Source organism: Symphodus melops (assembly GCF_947650265.1).
Source record: "Symphodus melops genome assembly, chromosome: 19".
Taxonomy (NCBI): domain Eukaryota; kingdom Metazoa; phylum Chordata; class Actinopteri; order Labriformes; family Labridae; genus Symphodus; species Symphodus melops.
The window spans coordinates 13,254,002-13,275,406 of NC_136709.1; the positions used below are offsets into that span (position 1 = coordinate 13,254,002).

Here is a 21,405-nt window from a genome sequence, read left to right on the forward strand (position 1 = left end):
TGATGCTATGATTTGCATCCACAGCACCTCTCCACTCAGTAAAACATTGGATTGCTGTAATTGGTAGTAGGAGTAATCCATGGGCTTATGTGGGGGAGCACTAGAATGACATTGATATACAGCGCTCCATTAATTGCCATATGAATAGGGTCTGCAGTGGTTGGCGCTCTGCTGATGCATCACAGTAAAAGAGATGGGTCACTCTGTCTTCTCCAGCCTGCAGCTTTGCCAAGCTCATAATTACTAAAACCTCCAATTAATCTTCCCATCACATAGGCCAAATACACACTTCCTCCATATACTGTATAAATGAATTACAGCATGTGCCCTGAGTAAATGTGCAGGCCTTTGTGTGTGTGTTAGCACAAAAAGGTGTGCATGTTTATGTACTTTATGCTCACAGACTTGAGTGTCCATACCCATGAGAACATTAAGGATAAACTGCACTATGTGCTCTTTAGCTCCACTTAGAGCCACATAGGTCCTCAATACAAGTGGCATTGGTTGTGTCGGTTGTGTACCGCACCATTACAGTTACACAACTAAAATGACTTGCTTGCAACTTTTTATTTTGGCATGTCTACAGAAAGTTTTTATACACAAGCGAGAACACAAGTTTTCGTAATTATAAAGACTTTTCACTCTGCTTCTGTATGACACACTAAGACGCTTAAAAAGACTCCAACCAGATTTAGTGTAATTTTCTTTTAATATACAACTTTTTTAAAACAAAGGTGTTAATTTTACATGAATTGAATCCTTTTTTTGAATGTGCTTTTATTCTTGCCTCCCTCTCTGTGTGTGTGTGTGTGTTTGTATGTGTAGTGCTTTATATAGTCCTGCTTGTGTGTTTATATGATGTTTAACTGGTGCTTATATACACGTTTCTATTCATTCCGCAGTACCTGTTTAAATAATGTAATATGGTCATTAAGTGCAGCTACACTATACTGTATGTGATTTGTAAAGTCAAAAAGCACTTAAGCTCATTGTCAACACATTTGCATCTGCATTGGTGAGTCTACATGTGTGCATGCATATGTGTGTATGCATCATTATGTATTCCTGATCATAGCACACAGCTCTTCTGGCCTCTGGCCATTCAACCTTTACTCATTCTGAACAGCGTCTCACAGACACAGTCCAATCCGGCCGTCAGCCTCCTACTGTCACATGCACAACACCTTACTGGCACCCAGTGGTGAAAGGAGGTACTGCACCCACTTGATGTTTGGCCGACAGCAGGGGGAGATGGAGATGATTGTTTACAAGTGGCATTTGCCCCTAATTAAAAGCAGCACTTGTTGGAGCACTTGGTCTGCAGGAGGACTAGCATCCACAGTGACGCAGGCTGGCCCACTGATCCTCCGGTAAGCCTCCTCCACTCTGCGGAGACACACAAACACAAACATCATATCAGCAAATGAGGAACGTAACCATACAAACAGTACAAATCACACTTTTCATTACACAGAATATTTTGATTTTCTTGACTTTTGGGTAGTTTAGATGCCCACAGTCTTGGCGAAGAGTAAGAAGAGGGATAAAATAGAAAAATATGAAAAATGTCTTCATGAAAAACAACACAGATGGCAATTTCCTGTGACAAATGAAGAATCAGTATGACTATCTCTCACTCTCAGCAACCCAGTCACCGCTCTCCATTCTCCTACTCTGCTGGCCCAACATCTGGCCATCCCGTGTGGAAAGGCCATTATGTCAGGATAGAGGATGAATGAAAGTAGCCATCGACCTGTCTTCGCAGCGACTAACAGGGCAGCCAGTGTCTGCGAGTTTTGACCGGCTTAATGGAGCACAACAGCTCAGCAACTAATCACCTGTTCTTTCTCATCAGCCGCTTCCCCCCGCGGGACAGTAATTGATTGTTAAGTGTTTGATAGATCAGACTAAGACTGAGCTGACCTGACTCAGTGAAACGAGCTGTACAGTGTGAAGCCCCCGTCTGTGGGTTTTTTTATGTTTTCACACTCCGAGGGAACTTTTTTTATTTTCACAGACTGGAAAACATGTGTTCTCTTGTCACACAGTTAAGAGTGTCTTCTGAGATTTCACTCACTCTGTTTTTTATGGTTCTTCATTACCCACCCTCGTTGCAGAAGAACTCTTTTGCTTGATTTACGACAGATTAAGAGACCGATAATAACATGTGTGGACACCTTTATTCGAAAACGTAGTTATGTTACAATATACACTCACAAGAAAGTTTTGAAGTCTGGTTTTATTTTCAAACCTGTATAGGGACTTTAATGAAATTAATGTTCGTAATAATACTTTTAATGAATATGTATTTACACTAGTTTAACTGCAATGGGGAAAATTAACCTTAACTCTGCACATGTATGCACAGCTAATAGTCTTATACTATCAAAAGAGATAGACGTGTACGAATAAGGAAATGAGCAATAGAGACCTGAATCATCGGAGAAAGTCAAGTAAAAAAGTAATTCTAACATGAGTTCTAATGGGGCTTTCTGGACTTTTGGAACCAGCTCCAAGTGGACACTCAAGAAATTCCAGTTCTTAGGCACTTGCGAACAGGCTTCATATTTCAACACAGGATGTTTTCATCAATGGGTACAGGTTTCAAGAAATTTCATCTTGTAAATTCAGATTCAATTTGACAGTTTTTTTTTTACTTTCACTAGGCTGAAAACCTAACCTGCCTCAAATGTATACATGGAAACTTGTCAAATCGACAAAAAGACTGAAAACGCAGATATCTCACTTGAGTCGGAAAAGCTGGTTGTGGTCCAACTCTTGCTCCTCTGCAGTTTCTCCTTGACCTCTGTCCCTCAGCCTCCTCTTTCTCTCCTCAGGGTCCAGTGTGAGTAAGACCACCAGACTGGGCTGCAGCAGGTCAGTGGGCCACCTGTAGACCTCTGAACCCTCTGCTGGAAGGTTGCACACCGGACCACTCACTGCTGTAGCAATGGCGTACGCTGCTGTGCTGTGCCAGAATCTGGGGACAGATAATAGATTTAATAGCAGAAGATGGATAGATAGATGGACGATCAGGTTCAGGAGCATGGGGGTGTCACTGAATTCCACTTTTAGATCCCTGTGGGATGGATCTTAGCCGCCCTCTATCATAAAACAGGTCGGAAAACAGGCAAACTTCACAAAACCTCAGCTGTCCGTACCTGTCAACAATGACAGGTGTCTTCATGCCCTCCTGGCCCATTGTCTCAGCTGTGATGTAATTCCCTAAAGCGTAGAAGGCCCTGCGGATGAGGGGCGGCTCCCGATCAAAGCAGGCTCTCAAGGGGGATAGGCACTGGGGAGGGGACCGCAGGAGAGTGGCCCCAAGAGTATTCTTCAGAGACTCAGTCAGCGTGGTCTTACCTGTGAGGGGGAAAAAAGGAAAAAAAATTCTGGGTATATTTAAGGAGAAAAAAAGAGAATATTAACATTTTTGATATTTAAAGTGACTCTTAAACCTCAATCGTTCCTGAGTGAGTATTCTTAGGCTTTGTAAACTGAGTATTAGATGAGTGAGATCTTCAATAAACCATTGCCACATTGATATGACTTCTCTGAGGTCATGACACATGATCCTCCATTAGGCCAGACTCACCAGCAGATAATAGCTTTAGCAGAGAATAACAGGCCATCTCTTGAGTGAAACATCTATACATCAAACTGCTCCTGCATTTATTTACAAGGTAATGGCATTAACCTGTGGCATCCAGGCCCTCTATGACAATAACAGGGAAGTCTGGTTTCCTTCTGGCCTCCGCTCGGCAGGGCAGCAGCTCCAGTACAGACGTCGCCTCTGGGATGATGTCAGCGCTCTGCAGCACAGACACAATCAGAGAAGAAGTCTTAGGGAATCATAGAAACACACTACAATACACCAACTGGCACTCAGATAAATCCAAATAAATCTGGTGCAGTTTTTGGGTTACACTGCTACACCCTCAGCTACCACATAGGGGTGCCATTTTGCCACATCATGCATTTAAAGAAATTGACCATTATCACACCACAATAATACTACTCTAAAAGTCATACTACATATAATAAGAAGCTGTGATGATATTCCTGGATTCAAAAACGACATCATTGAGTCAATAACTATTTTAACTGTTTTTTTTGTTTTGTTTTTTGGTGGTGGTCGGGGGGGGGGGGGGGGGGGGGGATCTGCCTGTGACCACAGGAAAACACAAAACAATTACAGATGCATATGAAAGCTGATTTTCCATCACCAAAAAAGACTCACAAGAGTGCAGGTCAGCAAAAGAAAAAAAAGTTCCTCACAGGAGAATTAAGCAAATGATAATGGATTTAAGTGTCTGAAGATAACTTTTCCTATGATTTAGAGCTATGCAAGATTTTTGATAAAGAAATAAAGCCCTGAGTGAAAGAACTGAATGTGCCTAAAACAATTTATTTTTTGTGCACATTTTCATGTTACTTATTTAATGTGTCTCTATTTAAATTAAAGTAGCTTAAAGCATTGATAATCCAAGTATAGCAACATCAGTTGTATTTAAATAACGCAAAATCACTCACAAATTACAGCTGCTGCACTCTTTATACGAGGCTAAATGTTGCCCAAAGGTCACTGGATTGCACCGGGTTCCTGTGAAGGTTTCAACAAAAGCATCAACGCTGCTGGTGCTCAGTAAAGTTGAATGGAAAGTATGAAGAAAGAAAAACACATGATGCCATGATGATGTCATTTCTCTCCATTTATTTCCCTTTGAATGACTTGAAAATATTTTTGAGTTATAAATGTTTGGACATTGACAGATTAGTGAACATTTTTTACAGTGGTGCCCTAGAACAGTCCACTAAACGAAGCCCCAAACTGGTGTTTGAGATCAAAAGGCTGTTGGGAAAAAATAGGAAATTTTTCTAAAACACACTGAACAAATGTGCTGTTCCCTCTTAGCAAATTTGAAGGTCCTACATTTAAAGTAAGAAGATTCTGTGTGAGACCGGGAAGAAGAATACAATTTCCTTGATCTGTTCAGAAAGCAGAAACACAATTAGAACCAAAACAGACATGAAAAAATATTATGAAATATTATAATATTATGATTTGTTATTGAAATTAAAGGGCAAGCAGACAACATTTATTCGAAGGACATGTATTACATAGATAGACAGCAGAACGTTTTTAAGGCCTCACCATGATTATTGTTTATGAAGTGAAGGTTGGACGAGCCCAAAAGGATTGCTCGTCTCCCAAACTCCTCGAGTTGAGCAGCATCGATATTCTTCCTACGACCTGGAGAAGAAGTTACACATTTAAAGGAAAGACATGTAACAATGTTCAATTCTATGATACACAAATAGATGCAAGGTTAACGGACTAATCACTTTCGGTCATGTACTCTACATATGGTCACTTGAAGCTTAAAACCACAATTCGTGATATCAAGGGGGCTTCTGCCACTTAGTATATACTGTCCAAAAATATGAGTTCAAGAAGATTAACTCCTTAAATTAAATACATGAACGTTCTACTATGGTATCCCCTTACAATTTGCTAAAAGTTACATCTTCAGGTCAAACTAAGAACCTTCAAAGCTAATTACCTCAGCCGCAGTTGTACATTGGCTTTACGAAAATGTTTTTTTTTAGTATTCAGATAATGTCTATCCTGTATAGAAAAGCAGAATGGCAAGATGACACTGCAATTGATTTTATACTTTGCAGTCGACGAGAGAGAGAAAGAAAAAAAGAGGGATGTCCGCTGTTTGGTCTTTGAATACAAAGCACACAACTACAAACAATGTATTTTCCTGCTCTGTGTAGCTGCTTGCTGCAGACATAATTCAGAGCTCTCTTGGGTTTGCTGCATCTTGATAAGAAATCTCCCCAAATGCGGGTCTGGGATCGGAACATTTTTAAAAGGGAGTTCTGTTGTCTTGCACGGAGACACCAGAGACATTCGGTGTTCAGTGAGGTCATTCAAACTATCGACAGTTAACTCTTTACAGCATACTGTATCAGCCCTCAGAGCGTGTGCAGATAGGTGCAAGTGTGTCTGTCATTGAAATGATCCAGACCCGAAACATTGTTTCACCCACGTTTATAGCAGTCTTCAAATGAATGCATTGTTGCGTGAACATGTATCTGACTAACACTTGGAACGTTAATAAAAAGATCGGATCGTGATTGTTTTTTTTTTTAGAAAAGGCACAAACTGGTGCATACAAACTGATCAGAATGCAGGAAAATTCATGTTAAATGTGCAAATTCTTCCTCCGTAACCTGTCTGTGAAAAATACTAAACGACTGGGGCCATCATTTCCAGCGGCAAAAAACCTTTGTCGTAAAATAGCCATTGTGTGCAATGAGCTAAAGAATTGTTATGCATATTGCACTTATGTTGAGGCATGTTAGCATTGCAGCAGTATCAGTATGCAGGCATTATCATTTAGCTCAAATCATTGCTGTTCCAAAATAGGTTATAGGTTGCAGCTAGCAAAGATCTGTAGAACTTTGTCTTGTTTAAATTGAGAACTTAATTATAAAGTTGAGATCATAGACAGCTCTTATTAGAGGTAAACCCAAGTAGAAATAGCTAATTATAAATGCTCTTTAGCCAGGCAAAGGCAGCCAGAGAAAAGTTTTGCAGTCACACTAGATATCATATAAAGCCACGTTACAAGTAATACGATTATAACAGCTTAAATAAACTATTTGGTCTTACTATGGAGCATTAAAGTGTTTGTGGGGCCACATCTACTAAAAATGATGCAGTCAGGACAGCCACTTAGCGGCAGCACAGTATATCCTTCCATTTCACTTTTGGGACCTTTTGGAAACAGAATAACAATGAGTAGCAGAAAGACATTCAACTATTAATAGTTATACAATGATATCAATTATTCATTTGTGAAACTTGTGGATAATATTAATTACACAACAAGTAAGACTCGGTGCAAGTGTATGAATGAGCTATAGTCAGTAGTCTTTAGCATAGTGATATAAATAAGCTAAGAAAAAGAGACACAGTAACACATTTGTGAGAACAGTTAAACAGAGCTCTTACCCGATTGAACTGAAACTATTTTGCCGTTTCTATATGCAACTTGATTCAATGAATTGATGCAATATCCATACCTGAAAATGATTTAAAACATTATAAACACAGTTAAAGACAGATCATAGATCTCATGACTCATGATCTCATGTAAATGACTGTTTACCCCTGTATATTGGTGGTGAAATCATAGATGCCTGTCATGTCCTTTAACATAATGTTTATCGAAGCACTTGGCAAAAAAAAGGCACTTGCAAATGCCCTAAACCAACAGGCATCCGAGGACATAGCAATGAGGTACCATTTACCAGACAGCTGAAATAATCAAAACACAATAGTTACCGGTGAGAATCACAAGAGGAAACACAATATGATATCACAATATTTAAGTTCCACTACGGTATTGTTGCAATTTTACACATTTTGTGATGTGCTGAGAATTACAATACAATATATTGCGATTTCACTTTTTTTTAACTGCATATTATGTCCACAAAATCAAGAACTGTTTTGTCAAATAAGAACAAATTACAGTAACAGTCTTTTCATCTCACTTTGGGCTTTTTATTTCTACACATTGGGAGTCAAGTCCACAGACTGACCAACTCCATGATCAAAGTTAAACCCTATAAAGGCTGCATTCTCCTCACAATATGAACTGTTAGTATTTCAGTCTCATCGAACTTGAACATTCAATTTTAAGAATACCACTTGTTCAAATGAATTATGTAACCCCTTCATCAATTCCAAGTTAATTAAAAAACAAATTTGCCATTAATATGATCAAAATATCATTCCTTGTTGGCCATGAGACAATATAAAATTGCCACACAAAATATCACAATAGTATGCTGTATCAATTTTTCCCCCATATCTAACAATAATGTTTTTCATTTGTTGACTTTGTTGGTGTATGTAACCTATCTAAAACCCTTTATGTGATTTTGTTTTTTAAAACACATTTCAGGAAAAATAACCCTTACAAATAATTAAATCATTAAGTTGAATTTTGACCAATGAAACACTTTATGTGAGTTATAAATGATAAAAGACTTACATTTGGACTTTGATTCACCGGAACCTGGAAGGGTATCTGAAAGGGTATCTGGAAGGGTATCTGCATAGCCTGGCACGCTGAGGCGAAACTCAGCACAATTAAAGTAACATACAAAGTCTTCATTTTGGTTTGATAACTGGTCCTTCTCTCCTATTTCCTTTTATACTTACATTGCTCCGCCAATCATTGTCATGTCTCATCTACCCTCCCCTGTCTAAAAAGGGAACAATGCCAGCTAAGCTCAAAGTTAAGTCTGAATGTTAGCACTTCTAGTAAGCATACTTGTTTACTTATCAAACAAGGCTACATGTTGACGAAAAATGGTGAAAATAGCTGTTTTGAAGGTTTGCGTTTCCTGTTTGCTCTGAGTTTGGTGTTCTCATTAGCATTCAAATTGGTCACAGCCAAGTCAAGTTTATTGGTATATTTAAAATATCATAGCAGTCTAATATATCCAAACAAAACGCTGGTTTGAAAGGTGGATTCAAGTTTTGATTTTATACTAGCTAGCTGACCCTATCAAGTATATATAGACCCTTTAGGGCCTATGTCACAATGACGTCTGGATATTAGCTGGAGGCTAAACAAAGATAAACTAGAGGGAAATCCAAATAGCCGCCACATGGTAGTAGGCATCATAGTAGTCTTAAAATGTTGTCTTGCTGTGTTGTTGGCTACCAGAGTAAAAGGAACAACAACAGTTGTGTTCGGAAACGGAAATTATACCCTACTGCCATTCAATAGCTTTTCAGCTGTTGCTAACCTCATAACATAGCTAACATAACACGTGTGGCGAATTCTAATAGGTTGTTTTGCTGTTTCATTAAATGTACAGTAAACAATAACAGTCACTATAAAAGTCGTCTATTATATAATTATGTTGACAACCACTTTCAAATGTATGCTGTATGTTCACGTACACACTCCATTCAAGCACAGTATGCTGTCCAGATGTAGTTGTTTGCTCTTTTGAAATCCCCCAAGCATGGTTCATGGCTGTCTTCTGCACTTGCGGAGAACACTTTATTTGAAGGGGTATGCAAAAGACTGACATGACACTGTCATAAACATGACATGACACCTGTCATTAAAATGAATGAGGCTTTATGAATGCTTACAAACACCACACCACCATTAAGTTATTTGTTCAATTATGTCACCTTTAATGCAAAGTCGACACTGTTTGGGAAGTCTGTTATGACAACTTCACATTAACCTCGTCAAAATAACCTACCAATGCCTTTGTCAGACTTAATTTCACCTCATCTCGGCCCACTGTAACAGTCCGTTAAATCTCAGGTCAAAATCTTGGCATCAAATTTGACAATTCAAATTCGACAAACAAATGAAGTTATAACATTACGACCAAACCTCTGTTTTTTTTAACTGGAGAAAGTTATTCATGCATTTATATTCACCCACATCGACTACTGTAATTCACTTTATTTGGGTTTATCTCACATGTCTATCCCGTCCTCAGCTCATAGAAAATTCAGCAGCGAGAGTCCTCACACGGTCAATAAGAAGAGACCACATTACTTCAGTCTGGCTACCAGCCAAGCTATGAACTGATTTTAAAATACTTCTAAATGTGTTTAACACATTTAAATGGACTTGCCCCTGCTTACCTCTCAGGACTCCTTTCTCCATATCAGCCAGTCAGAGATCTTAGGTCATCAACACAAAACCTTCTGTCAACACCTACATCAAGGATAGAGTGCAATGACATTCATGCTTTCTCCGTTGCAGGACCAAAACCATAGAACTCTACCTCCTATCATTTGTCTCTTACCCATTATTGATGTTTTCAAAACCTGCCTGATATATATAATTATTATTATTACTATAATTATTATTATTATTATTAAACTCAATTACCTTTAACTTTTAATAACCCATTACGAAAACAAAATCCATCGCTCTGTCAGTCTTGTGTTACACTGCACTTAAATTCCGGTAATGTTGTTGTCTATTTATTTCAAATGCTTTGTTTTATGTTTTATCTGCACTGGTCAGCTCGTTGGATCAACTGTGTTGTGTGTAAAGTGCTATATAAATAAAGTTGATTTTGTCATGTCAACTTGACATTAACTAAGTCAATATAACCTACCAATGTGTTTGTCATGACAGCTTGACATACAGTAAGTATTTCATAATAGGCCTGATTATCAAACTAAAAACCAAAACTATTTAGCTTTATCTGCTAACATCACATTAATCTGTCGTCTGTGAATGGTGTTGTTGTTGCGAGGAATGGGGAAAGTGTCTGCTTTGGTGACATCATTAACCTTCCTGTAGTCAACACAAAACCTGTCCGCCTTTCCTTCCTGGGCTGCGGGCCCAACAGGGGAACTCCTAGCAACATCAGCTGACTTCTAATCGGAAGCATATATTAAACCTCCTCTTCAGTGACTCTGTTTTTATCAGGTGGGTAGTGATAAGGGTGCTGTTTTAGGGGCATGGCCTCACCAACATCGACGTCATGCAAGGTTTTATCTGTTCTCCCAGGAACATCTGTGAGCAGCCTGGGGTAAAAGTCAATCAAACGAAACCTGCTGCTTTTGAGATTCCATTAAATGGAGCAAGTTATCCTTGAGAGAAGCCGGAGCTTAAGTGTTGTGAAACCTGGTGCCTAACAATGTCCAGTAGAGGGGAGACAACTTCTGTATAACTGGGACCTGACTGACCCTCCTCAGCCACCACTGATGCTGCACAGCCAACCACATGCCTTTAAAGCTTTTGCATGGCACAACCACGTCTTAGACCTCCTATCAGGAGTACTGAGGATGTAATTCAGGTCTCCCACTTTTTCTTAAAACTCTGTAAGGACCAGCATTACCTGGACCCAACTGGTGACGTGGCCTCTGGACCAACACTAACTAACAAGGTCACCTGGGTCAAAAGAGGAACTACCATACTTTGCCTTCTTGCAAAGTGCTGGCTCCACACAAGTTCTTCCCCACAACCTCACAGGCTGACTGAAGCCTGGCTTTAAAAGAAGCAACATACTAGAGGACATCTCCGGGGGATGTCGGTTTAACCACCTCTTCCTTGAACAAATGCAAAGGACCAACAATCTCAAACCTCAAATGGACTGAACCCCTGAGACTCAGTGGAGCATAATGTACTGCAAACAACAAGAAAGGAATGGAGTCTTCTCACTCTTCAGGCTGTGCCACAACAAATGTCTGTATCATGGTTTTTAATTTACTGTGGCAATTCCGTTGATAAGATTAAAGATCACTGTTAAAAGTTAAGAAGTTAAGTGTGAATACGGCCATAGAGACCAAGATAAAACTGGACTTGAATGGATGTAATTTGGTCCTACTATCACTATTTGGAGGGATTGATTCTATTGGAATAAACATACTCCCGAGATTCTTATTTTTATTTAAAACACTATACCTCTGTATGTCCGCCTACTTGATTCATGCATAGGGATCAAATGTCTCTGAAATTTGTACGGGACAATAATAAGCCGATGAAAAACTTAACTGGCTCTTCCCAATTTACAGACTTATCATCATGCAGGCCAAATACAGAAGTAAGTTGCTGAATGTCACCAGTTATGTACGATTACAATATAATTCTAATTGTTTAAGCCTACAGTGCAGTAGGCTACAATCAGACTGACAGTAGCCACTCACTGTATAAGCATATGATATATCCCCATCAGTTGAACGTCCCCACACTTCTCATTAGAATGACGTCAAATTCGTTGCGTCAAAATGGAATATGGTCAATATCTTGGCACTGCCTTATTAAAGTAATTTTAAAAGAGACATTTAATAAGGGGATAATTTTACCTCTTTAAGCACTCCATAGGCTTCCTCAAAGTTGTAGAAGACATCGGAGTTGATGATGTTAAGTGTAGCTGGGTGAACATCTGGCGCCTCTGATGGCACAATAGAGAAATCCTTTGACATGTCCATCGTTTGGTTTTCTGGATCTTTCCACAAACACTGAGTCCACTGCTGGCCGTCCTCACTTCTCAAGTATGAACACACAAGCACCGGGTCATGCTGGATTAACTCAAGTAGAACTCGCTTTGACAGGGAGGCACTCGGAGATTTATCCTTTAAAAAGTAGCCTTTGAGGAGAGAGCCTTTGACATTTGGCAGGAATGAGGACATGGGAGACAATTCGCACTCTTTCGGCATGTCTCTCAATAATTTCTGCTTCAGCTCCGCGTAAAACTTGGCTCGTTTGATTCTATCGCTGCTGCAGACGAGAAGAGAATAACACCTGTCGTCGTTTTGGACATCTCTGAACACGCGTGGCACTTCTTTTCCCCGGCTCTTTTCTTGGATTGAAAAATAGACAAGTTCTCCATTCAGCTCCACTGAAAACACCCGAGAGGACCACAGTGGAAGAAGACGAGACATGGCGCGACGAGACATATGTTTCTGCTGCTTCAGTCCCGGTCAGTTTTCAAACTGTTTCGCTGTAGTAAACGGGTCACAGGCTGCTGGAGGGAAAACGAAAGTAACTGCATGAAGAAAGAGAAACGAAACTTATCGAGCACAATCAGCTGATGACTGATGGCGCAGCAAGTTTATTGCCGAAAGTCAGAGTTATGTTTACACAAAAATGGCACTGAAACTGAGAAACTGCACATTGAGGTGACAATCATTTGGCAGGTGATCACCATGTCAATCAATTTTATTGAGGCAAGAGGGCGAAAATTGATAGGCTATTATTTAAAGTGTAAATAATAATACAAAATGCATGATCTGTAATGTTGATGAATTCGGCATAGGTTTAAATCAAGTTTGGGCAACAATACTTTTTTTTTTTTTTTTTTTTACAGAAGACGAATAAATTATCCGGCTTGTGCAAAAAAAAAAACACTGGTTCTGCATTGCATTTCAAGCTGCATAATCCTTGGTATAGGTTACTGAGTAATAGCATGTGTGAAAATAAAGATGCATTTAACTTCCTATTAACGTCATAAAGCTGTCAAATATACAATAGCAAAACCATTATATTAGCCTACTATAATTAACTGTTCACATATTCCCATGAAGCGTCACATTTTATCTGTGAGTCATTTCTCGGCAACTTACCACACTAAGTTTCGTTTTAGATGTTTGTAAACAGAAACTCAGCTGCTCAGCTGACGACTGTCCGTGCTCCACCCTGCAGCCGACTATTTAAGAAACATCAACCTCCATAAAGCGATCAGAAGTAGCCAATGATCCGGTCGATTTGAAGATGCAACTTAACATTGTGGTCGCGTCCCCCAAGCTGCTGCTGCAGCTCTGCTTCCGCTTACTGACGAATTTATATTCCACATTTTGTGACTGGAAAGCTGTGATCTGCAGGGGGAAAGTCTCACCTCCTCCTACTCACAGCAAACAGGAAGAAAACAAAATCCAAAATTCGACGACACCAACCAGCGTTAACTATCATTTTACACGCAAGTGTAATTACAAATGCGGATTTTGCTTCCACACTGCGAAAACATCTTTTGTCCTGCCTCTGGATGAAGCCAAGAGGGGCCTCAAACTTTTGAAGGAAGCGGGTAAGTTAGACAAATCAATAAGTATTCTCATCTTTTGCTTAATTAGCCGACCCAACTTTTGTTCCTATTGTTACATGTATCTTTTTGGTTGCCAGGCATGGAAAAGATCAACTTCTCAGGGGGTGAGCCATTCTTGCATGATAAAGGAGATTTTCTGGGTGAATTAGTTCAGTTTTGTAAACTGGACCTTGACCTCCCAAGCATCAGCATCGTCAGCAATGGAAGCATGATCAGAGAAAAATGGTTCCAAAAATATGGTAAGTCTTCAAATTAGAGCCGGTCATGTTTTTTAAACTTATATTTTTATTCAAAGAAGGACACTACTTGAGCTGATGCAAATGATCTGCGTGACCTTAAAATGATCACCTCACTCAACCAGGTGACTATCTGGACATCCTGGCCATCTCTTGTGACAGTTTCAATGAGGATACCAACCAGCTGATCGGCAGAGCTCAGGGCAAAAAGAGCCACCTCGACAACCTTTACAAGATCTGCAGCTGGTGCCAGCAGTACAAGGTGGCGTTCAAGATAAACTCTGTTATCAACACATTCAACGTGGATGAAGACATGACGGAGTCCATCACCCGGCTTAACCCAGTGCGCTGGAAGGTAACAACAACAAAAAAAGGGAGGAAATGGAGAGTGTATATGTTTTGGTTGAAAGGTGAAACAGGCTCAAGCTTTCTGTGCGTTTTCAGGTGTTCCAGTGTTTGTTGATTGATGGGGAAAATGCAGGAGAGGAGGCCCTGAGGGAAGCCGAGAGGTTTGTCATCAGTGAAGAACAGTTTCAGGAGTTTCTGGATAGACACAGCAGCGTCTCCTGCCTGGTTCCAGAGTCCAATGAGAAGGTAGGACTTTGTTTACAGAGGCAATGAATATTATATTTCAAACTATTTGACATCATGATATTGTCTACACGTGCTCACAGTTTAATACCAACTGTTATTTAGTAGCATTGATGTTCAGGTACCATATAATCCTTGTACATTAGCATAGTTTTGTCTAGTAGCATGCTAACATTTCTGAACTGGAAAGGATGACAAGTCATTAATATGCATTAATTTGTGTACGACATCTCCATGAAATAGTCATTCTTGTTTAAAGGTGTGATTAAAAATACATCTGTTTTTTTTTTTTTTTTTTTTTTTTTTTAAATAGAAACTCTCAGTAGAAAAAAAGGAGATGGGGAAATTATGAATGTGTCCCAAAAATAGATTCAAAAATTCTAGATGAGTTATTGTCAACTGTTTGGTTAGGACCCAAAATTGGATGGCAGGGCTGTTTTTGGTGGATCATAAAACGTTTGATCATATGAGATCAATCAGAGGAACAACTTTTAAAAAAAACTTTTAATGGCCTGTCAGCCACATCTCACTCTCTCTTGGTTCAGCCATTTTGGTGCAATCCAAGCCTTTAGATGTTAGAAGAAGGAAATGAGAAAAACAATTTCCCTGCATCCTGTCAGTGAAATTTTTCTTAGGACATTTTGTTTGAGGGATGGAGCATCACCAGTTGTGTTCTGAGCGTATGAATATTTTGACAATGTTTAGAAAGAGTCTAAACCAAAAGTTAAAATTTGTGGTTTTCATTACAGATGAGGAATTCCTACCTGATCTTGGATGAATATGTAAGTACCTTCTATTGTTTATAACTCTCCTCATATTACAAAAAAAATAAATCTGTTCTCTATTTTACTCTGGAATACTCATATAATCCAAATGATGTGTTTCTTTAACCGTAAATGGGGCTGAACCTATACATTTTGTGGACATTGTATTTTATTTGATAAAATACAATACTGTCTTAATTTTGGGCCAATTTAAACACATTTAAGTTGCATGTCTTTATGCTTTGTCTGAGGCAAATAAAACTCCTGTGTTAAACTCACAGATAACTTACCACATCTGAGGAATATTTCAGTGTTTAACTGATTCACTCTTCTTCTTTTTTTTTTTCTTCCAGATGCGTTTCCTGGACTGTCGAGAGGGAAGGAAGGACCCATCCAAATCCATCCTTGATGTCGGTGTGGAGAGGGCCATTTGCTTCAGCGGCTTTGATGAAAAGATGTTTCTAAAGAGAGGAGGGAAATATGTGTGGAGCAAAGCCGACATGAAGCTGGAGTGGTGAAGTTCTGCAATGATGACAACTGTGTTTTAGTAATAGCACTGATCTTTTGTACAGTATTATCATTTTTTATTTCTTTATAGAACTTAATGCTCTGATGATTGTTTTTGTTCCTTGCACTACATGCACTTGTATTAGCAAATGTAACAGAACTATAAAGTTATTTTTCAGTTTTACATCTAAAAATGTTTTGTTTTTTGTTGTGTTCTTCCAGTCTGATTTTACTCCAGCTTAGATATCCCTTACATCCACACATAAACACAAATTTAACAGTGTATCACTTTTTATTAGTTAACTGGTCATAAATGTGTCCTGTAATGTCCTCCCCATAGTAGAAGATAAATGTGTCCATCTGGTCCTTGTGATAACATGTTCCAGGATGAGGAAGAACACTTTCTAACGCATGCTATAAACCGCTTCGACGCAACAGTTGACATTTGAATTGTGTGAGCACGCTGTCCTGTCCACTTCTAGTCACACTCAAAGTGCATGTTGCTGCTTCTTGGTTCTGATACAAAGATCCTTATATTGATGTAAAAGCTGACCAGAGTTGAACCAATAAACATATGAATGAAGGTAGTTGAACCCAATATGAAAAGAAAACAGTGGAAATAAGTCTTCAATTACTTAATGATTCTGTCTGAAAAATGCACAATAAATTGACTGTATTAAGAGACAGAAAATGAAGACATTGATGTCATACAGGTTGTATAAGGTCATTTGTATTTACATATATTTAACTAAAGTTTCATTTTTTGCAAATTAGAGATAGCAACCCTCCAGTTCCTGTGTTGGGAACTGGAGGGTTGCTGGTTCAAGTACCAGGTAGCTGGATAGGTGCCAGTCCACTTCCTGAGCATGCATCACCAAACCAAACTGCTCTGGAGCGCTTGCTTTGGGCAGCCTGAGACCTCTCCATTAATGTGTCACTAGGATCCTGTTTGTGCATGAGTGCGCATTTTGGCCTGTGTGTGTTCATTAGACAGAGTGTAAACCAAATTTCCCCTCGTGGGAAATTAAAGTATAAATTATTATTATTATTGAGTATGCTGCATTACTGTATACCTAAGAAAATCATACTTCAGCTTTGAAGTTGCTGTATATATATATATATGCTGTTGCCGTATGATATAGCCCAGGAAAAAAAAAAGATATTTAGCTTGAGATAAGGACAAAAAAAACCCCATGTAATTATAATATAGAATGATGACGATTGTGAAATGTCAATATAGAAATATGCATCTAAAGAGTGTGTGAATATAGTGTGCACACTTTATGGTTGACTATGATGGATCATATGAGCTGTGTGCATATAAAACTGTAAATGTAGAATTAATTTTTGGCCATTTATATTTTGGTGATGTTTTAGTATAATGGCTGTATTATTTGTCTAATTTGTCTCAACACTTGTAAAATAACCAGTTGCAGAAACTAGTTTCTACCACTAGATGGCGATTGAAACGTAACCATTTTTATTCCAACCATAGACTGTAAATATTAAGGCTGTTTTAGTCTTTTTTATTATTATTATTTAATCACATTTTTTTTGTTTTGTTGTTTTCCTCATATATGTTTTAACAATCAAAATCAGACCTTGACCATTTTAAATTGGCACAAAGGACACCAAAACAGACAAAGCAAATTCATAGAATAAAATTACACAAACGTTTGAGAATATTATTAAATAAAAGTTGTGAAAAATATACTTTGAGATGTTTAATCGGGAATCAATAAGTGGTTTACTTCGTTATTGTGTTACTCTCCCAAGCTGGTGAGTTCAACCAGTCAGACACTTTGACAGAGGGAGTTACAGCTCTCTGCCAGCAGGGGGAGCTGTCGTTTGAGTAAAGGGGCTGGTCGCTGGGCTCGGCTGTGTAAACGCAGACGGGAACCCTCTCACTAACAAATGGCGTCCCTCCAGTGCGAAGCAGATGATTTCCCACCGAGCACGGCAGCAGGGACGGCGGAGAGGTAAACACACCGCCCCCCGGTTCGCTTCCTGTGCAACCTGATAGCCTGGCGCTTTCTGCGGGGATTGTGTCGCTGGCTGTCGGGCTGGACGTTGCGCACTCCTCGGTAATCGAGATTATACCGCTGCGTTCCGGTGTACAAACAATCCTACTGTCGGGCAAAACAGGAGAGACTCAGCTGCAGCTTATTCTCCCCCATCTGTTGGTGTATTTGTCTAATTTCACCGATGGTGTTCGGTCTTCACCCTTGCACGCGACAGTAGCAGGTCAAATGTTTCCACCCCGACGTCGGAGGGACACATAATGAACATGGGCATCACCCCTTCAGAAATATCCTCCTCCTCCTCCTCCTCTTTCTCCTCCGACGCCTGACTGGTTGGCTGTCTCTTCGCTAATCCAATTCAGAAGATCATCTTTTTCCACCTTTTCCCTGAGGTTACACCATCAAGACGGCGTTATCTCAGAAAGCCAGGTAAGCTTTCGTGCTTTTATTTAGTGTGTGTGTGTGGGGGGGAGCTCTGCTTTAGCACTTTATGTCCATCCTGCCTCTATTAGAAACCACTGTCGCATTTAATTTTCGCCATTTCCTCGTTTTTTTCCCCCTCCACCAATGTTGCTCTTATCTCACAATTGCCAAGCCCTATTACCTGTTTGTTGTCGTTTCTTGGAGAAAACTGTTGTAGTGGGTGAATGACAAAGCTTTGGCTGCAGGTAGACAGCTTAAAAAATGACATCAGTACGGTTTTGTGCTTGTGTGTGTGTTTGTGTGTGTGTGTGTGTTTGTGTGTGTGCACGTTGCTGACACTTGATCAGAGTTGCTGTAGTTGTTGTTCAATCATGTTTGTTTCTCATCGAGCAGCTGCACAGTGGAGCTTCCGAAAGGTCACTCTCTCTCTCTCTCTGCCCTGCTATTTCCATTTAAAGCAGCAGCATGTCCCCCCCCTCAGGGTACAGTCAGATTATAGGCAGAGCAGTGAAACCAGGCTACCAGACAAACAGAGCATCTCTGCAGTCAGTGCTAGCCAAGGCTATGAGGTTTGTGCTTCATGAAGTGAATGTCTGTCCGACTCCCACCTGAACGCTGTGTTTGTCTTTTTATGTGGTTTGATCTCCTCTAATGTTGGCTTACACGAACAGTATTATTCTCAGGGACACCTGTTTTTTAATCTAAGGTAAGGGGAAGAAACATTTCTGGTTTTCATTGTTGTATGACACGCTCCATGTCATTTATTTCTACACATTGGGGCCTGCTTTTGTCTGTGGTTGACTTCATGAAATATGTTCAGTTTGTGTGTTGTTAATCGTTGCTTGTTAACCCTCCCATTGTCTGCGATTGATTATCTCTCCAATTTCATATTACGGGAAACGCATGCTTGCTCTTCCTCTGTCAGACATGTTTTGGGAATGCAGCATATTCACATTTCCTTACACAAACACACACACATGTGCTGAAGAGTGATGTTGAGATGCACTTTCTCCCCTTCTCCTCGGAAAGCACCCTGTTCCCATACGTGGGTGGGTGTGTGTGTGTGTGTGGGGGGGGGGGGGGGGATAAATAGCATCACACTCCCTGCTGCAGATTTGTTCAAAACAAGAAAATAGCTGGTCTGTACAAAACAGCAACACATTCTTCAAGAGTGACCAGCAGCCGTCAGCCTGTTCCCAGAGGGGAGAGGAGATAAGTTTACTTAAAGAGTGAGAAGGCACGAGGTTATGATGCCTGGAGCTCCACAGGGAGAACAGTCGGGGTCAGAAATGCGCTCAAGTGAATTTATATGGGAATATGCAGGCGTACACATAAAGGGCGCTTTGAAAGGAGGCGGCTCTGGTTGTTTAGTTCACCTCTCTTAGTAAATGTGAAGCCTTTCATGGCTCAGCTTCACTTTTGCACGGCCGTTAGATTAAAGGTCTCTGTTCAACTGTCATTGTGATGGTGAAGGAATGTCTTGCTTTTACATGTTGGACCTTTCAAACAACGAGGAGTGGCGCAACACTCAGCGTGATCTCGACTTTACTCCAGTTGAATGAAATTACAAAACGCTGCAAACAGTCTTGATTTGTTCAAGCTGGTGCATCTGGATCACTCAACAGAATCTAATTTGACGAAATGAAAACATTGACAATAAAAGTACCTAAAGTCGCTGGTGGTGGTAACCATAGACTTAAACAGTGGAGCTATGGCAGCGGCGCCACAGAGGGCTTGGGTTGCTTGGCATACGCCTCGTTTCTGTGTTGTGGAACGAGTTGAGATGTTTGAGCAGAGTCATTAGTTTGTTGTGATTTCTTGCTAATAGGCTGCTTCTACAACGGTTGTTTGATAGCAATGTTACACTCCAGGTGACCATTAGCACTCCTTTGATCTTATTCACAGGGACCGTGTTCAATACAAGATGAACGCACGTCTCCATTTGATGCATTGTCGCAGAGTTAGCTAGAGTATACACGTGCAGTCTCTCGGCAAAGTCCTCGCCGGTACGAGGCCACAGGTCGACGGCGGCCATGCTCCTGTTATTTTTTTTTTCTTCTTCCCCTCAGGACTCGCTCTTGTGGCGTTTCCTTCACACGAGAAGGAGTGCTGATGTACTGAACAATGTCATGGCTACGATTCGGTCGTAAGCGCGAGGTTGGCAGGCTGTGAGCCAAAAAAAAAAATTTTTTTTTAAATCTGCTGGTATACATCGTAACTGTGAGTGTGATTCTCACACTACGACTGTATAAGCAGCATTTTCAAGTGGATTAGCAAACTGCAATAAACAAGACAACTACTTACAGTGAGTGTATCACGTTTGTGAGTCTGAGTTACCCGCTTGATGCGTGATGTGGCGTTCAGTTGTCAGAACACCTAAAGCTGAGTTATACTCGTAATTAAAAGTCCCCAGTGCTCTTGTTCTCCGTGTCAGTGCTTGGGAAAAGCCTCTTGTCCAATCAAATCAAGCTCAGAACCTACTCTTACGTAATCTTCAATATTTTCGTACTCCCATGCCTCAGTGATGGATTATTAGCGCCGACCTATGTGGAGGAGAATAACGCAGCAAAGGGTTGAGACCTGTTCCGCCTCGCCTTCTGTGTAATATGGCGCATGCATTCTGGGCCTTTTTGGATTCGTAGAGTGTCTTGTTACATTGTGGCGCAATCACACAAGTGTGCCTGGGGGAATAAACACGGCAGCTCTTTGGTTTCCAGGTCATGAAGAGGACTATCTGCCTTGTGCGGGAGTCGGCTTTACTGTGCAGCAGCACCTAATGTTAAGGAGATTAGTCAGACCGAGACAGAGTAGATCGAGAAGTTTAGTCGAAAAAGACTTTGTAATTAAACCCCTCCAATTACTATCGGTGTCTTGCAACCCAAGTCTTGTTCTTGGGACCGAATCGAGGAGCTTCCGAGAGCACGGGGCGACAGGAAATGTCAGACTCCTGCGGTTAGGTAACTGACATTTCTAAAGAGACTTAGCTGTCTCAGATATACAGAACATTCCTGCAGAGGACATTTGTTGACTTGCACTTTAATTCTAGTAACATTTACACATCTAGAGAAGTCCTTTTTGGTGTAATCCGACTCCAGGGGTTGTAGTCTGCCAAGGATTATGCAACAGCTTAAATGCCATTTCGGCAGCCTGTTTTGGCGAGTGTTTCTTAAGCTGCCCCGTTTCCAGGTGAAATGTGTGTGTGTGTGTGTTTATGAAGCCAGAACCAGACGAGTCAACAAGAACCAC

General features: G+C 40.3%; 3 protein-coding genes across 7 annotated transcripts in view; 2 read left to right on the plus strand and 1 right to left on the minus strand.

The window, feature by feature from the left end:
- Positions 1-463: 463 nt before the first annotated feature.
- On the minus strand, positions 464-13,199 carry cmpk2 (cytidine monophosphate (UMP-CMP) kinase 2, mitochondrial). The gene is made up of 6 exons (XM_079370441.1): positions 13,142-13,199; positions 11,882-12,540; positions 3,698-3,812; positions 3,162-3,363; positions 2,747-2,980; positions 464-1,386 (listed from the first exon to the last, which is right to left on the minus strand). The coding sequence occupies exons 2-6, from the start codon at positions 12,473-12,475 to the stop codon at positions 1,266-1,268; spliced, it is 1,266 nt and encodes a 421-aa protein (XP_079226567.1). The 5' UTR covers positions 12,476-12,540; positions 13,142-13,199; the 3' UTR covers positions 464-1,265.
- An 82-nt stretch (positions 13,200-13,281) lies between these two features.
- rsad2 (radical S-adenosyl methionine domain containing 2) lies at positions 13,282-15,913 on the plus strand. Its single transcript, XM_079370444.1, has 6 exons — positions 13,282-13,599; positions 13,695-13,856; positions 13,979-14,208; positions 14,298-14,447; positions 15,194-15,226; positions 15,562-15,913. The coding sequence occupies exons 1-6, from the start codon at positions 13,290-13,292 to the stop codon at positions 15,724-15,726; spliced, it is 1,050 nt and encodes a 349-aa protein (XP_079226570.1). The 5' UTR covers positions 13,282-13,289; the 3' UTR covers positions 15,727-15,913.
- A 1,644-nt stretch (positions 15,914-17,557) lies between these two features.
- rnf144aa (ring finger protein 144aa) overlaps positions 17,558-21,405 on the plus strand; it is a 32,097-nt gene continuing 28,249 nt past the window's right edge. The window contains exons 1-3 of one of the 5 annotated variants that reach the window (XM_079369723.1): positions 17,558-17,799; positions 17,954-18,165; positions 18,618-18,728. In XM_079369723.1, coding sequence (XP_079225849.1) covers positions 18,625-18,728 — 104 coding nt within the window. In that variant the 5' untranslated portion in view covers positions 17,558-17,799; positions 17,954-18,165; positions 18,618-18,624. Of the gene's footprint in view, positions 18,166-18,617; positions 18,729-21,405 lie in introns of all 5 variants that reach the window. The other 4 variants (XM_079369724.1, XM_079369725.1, XM_079369726.1 and 1 more) reach the window with 4 other exon arrangements.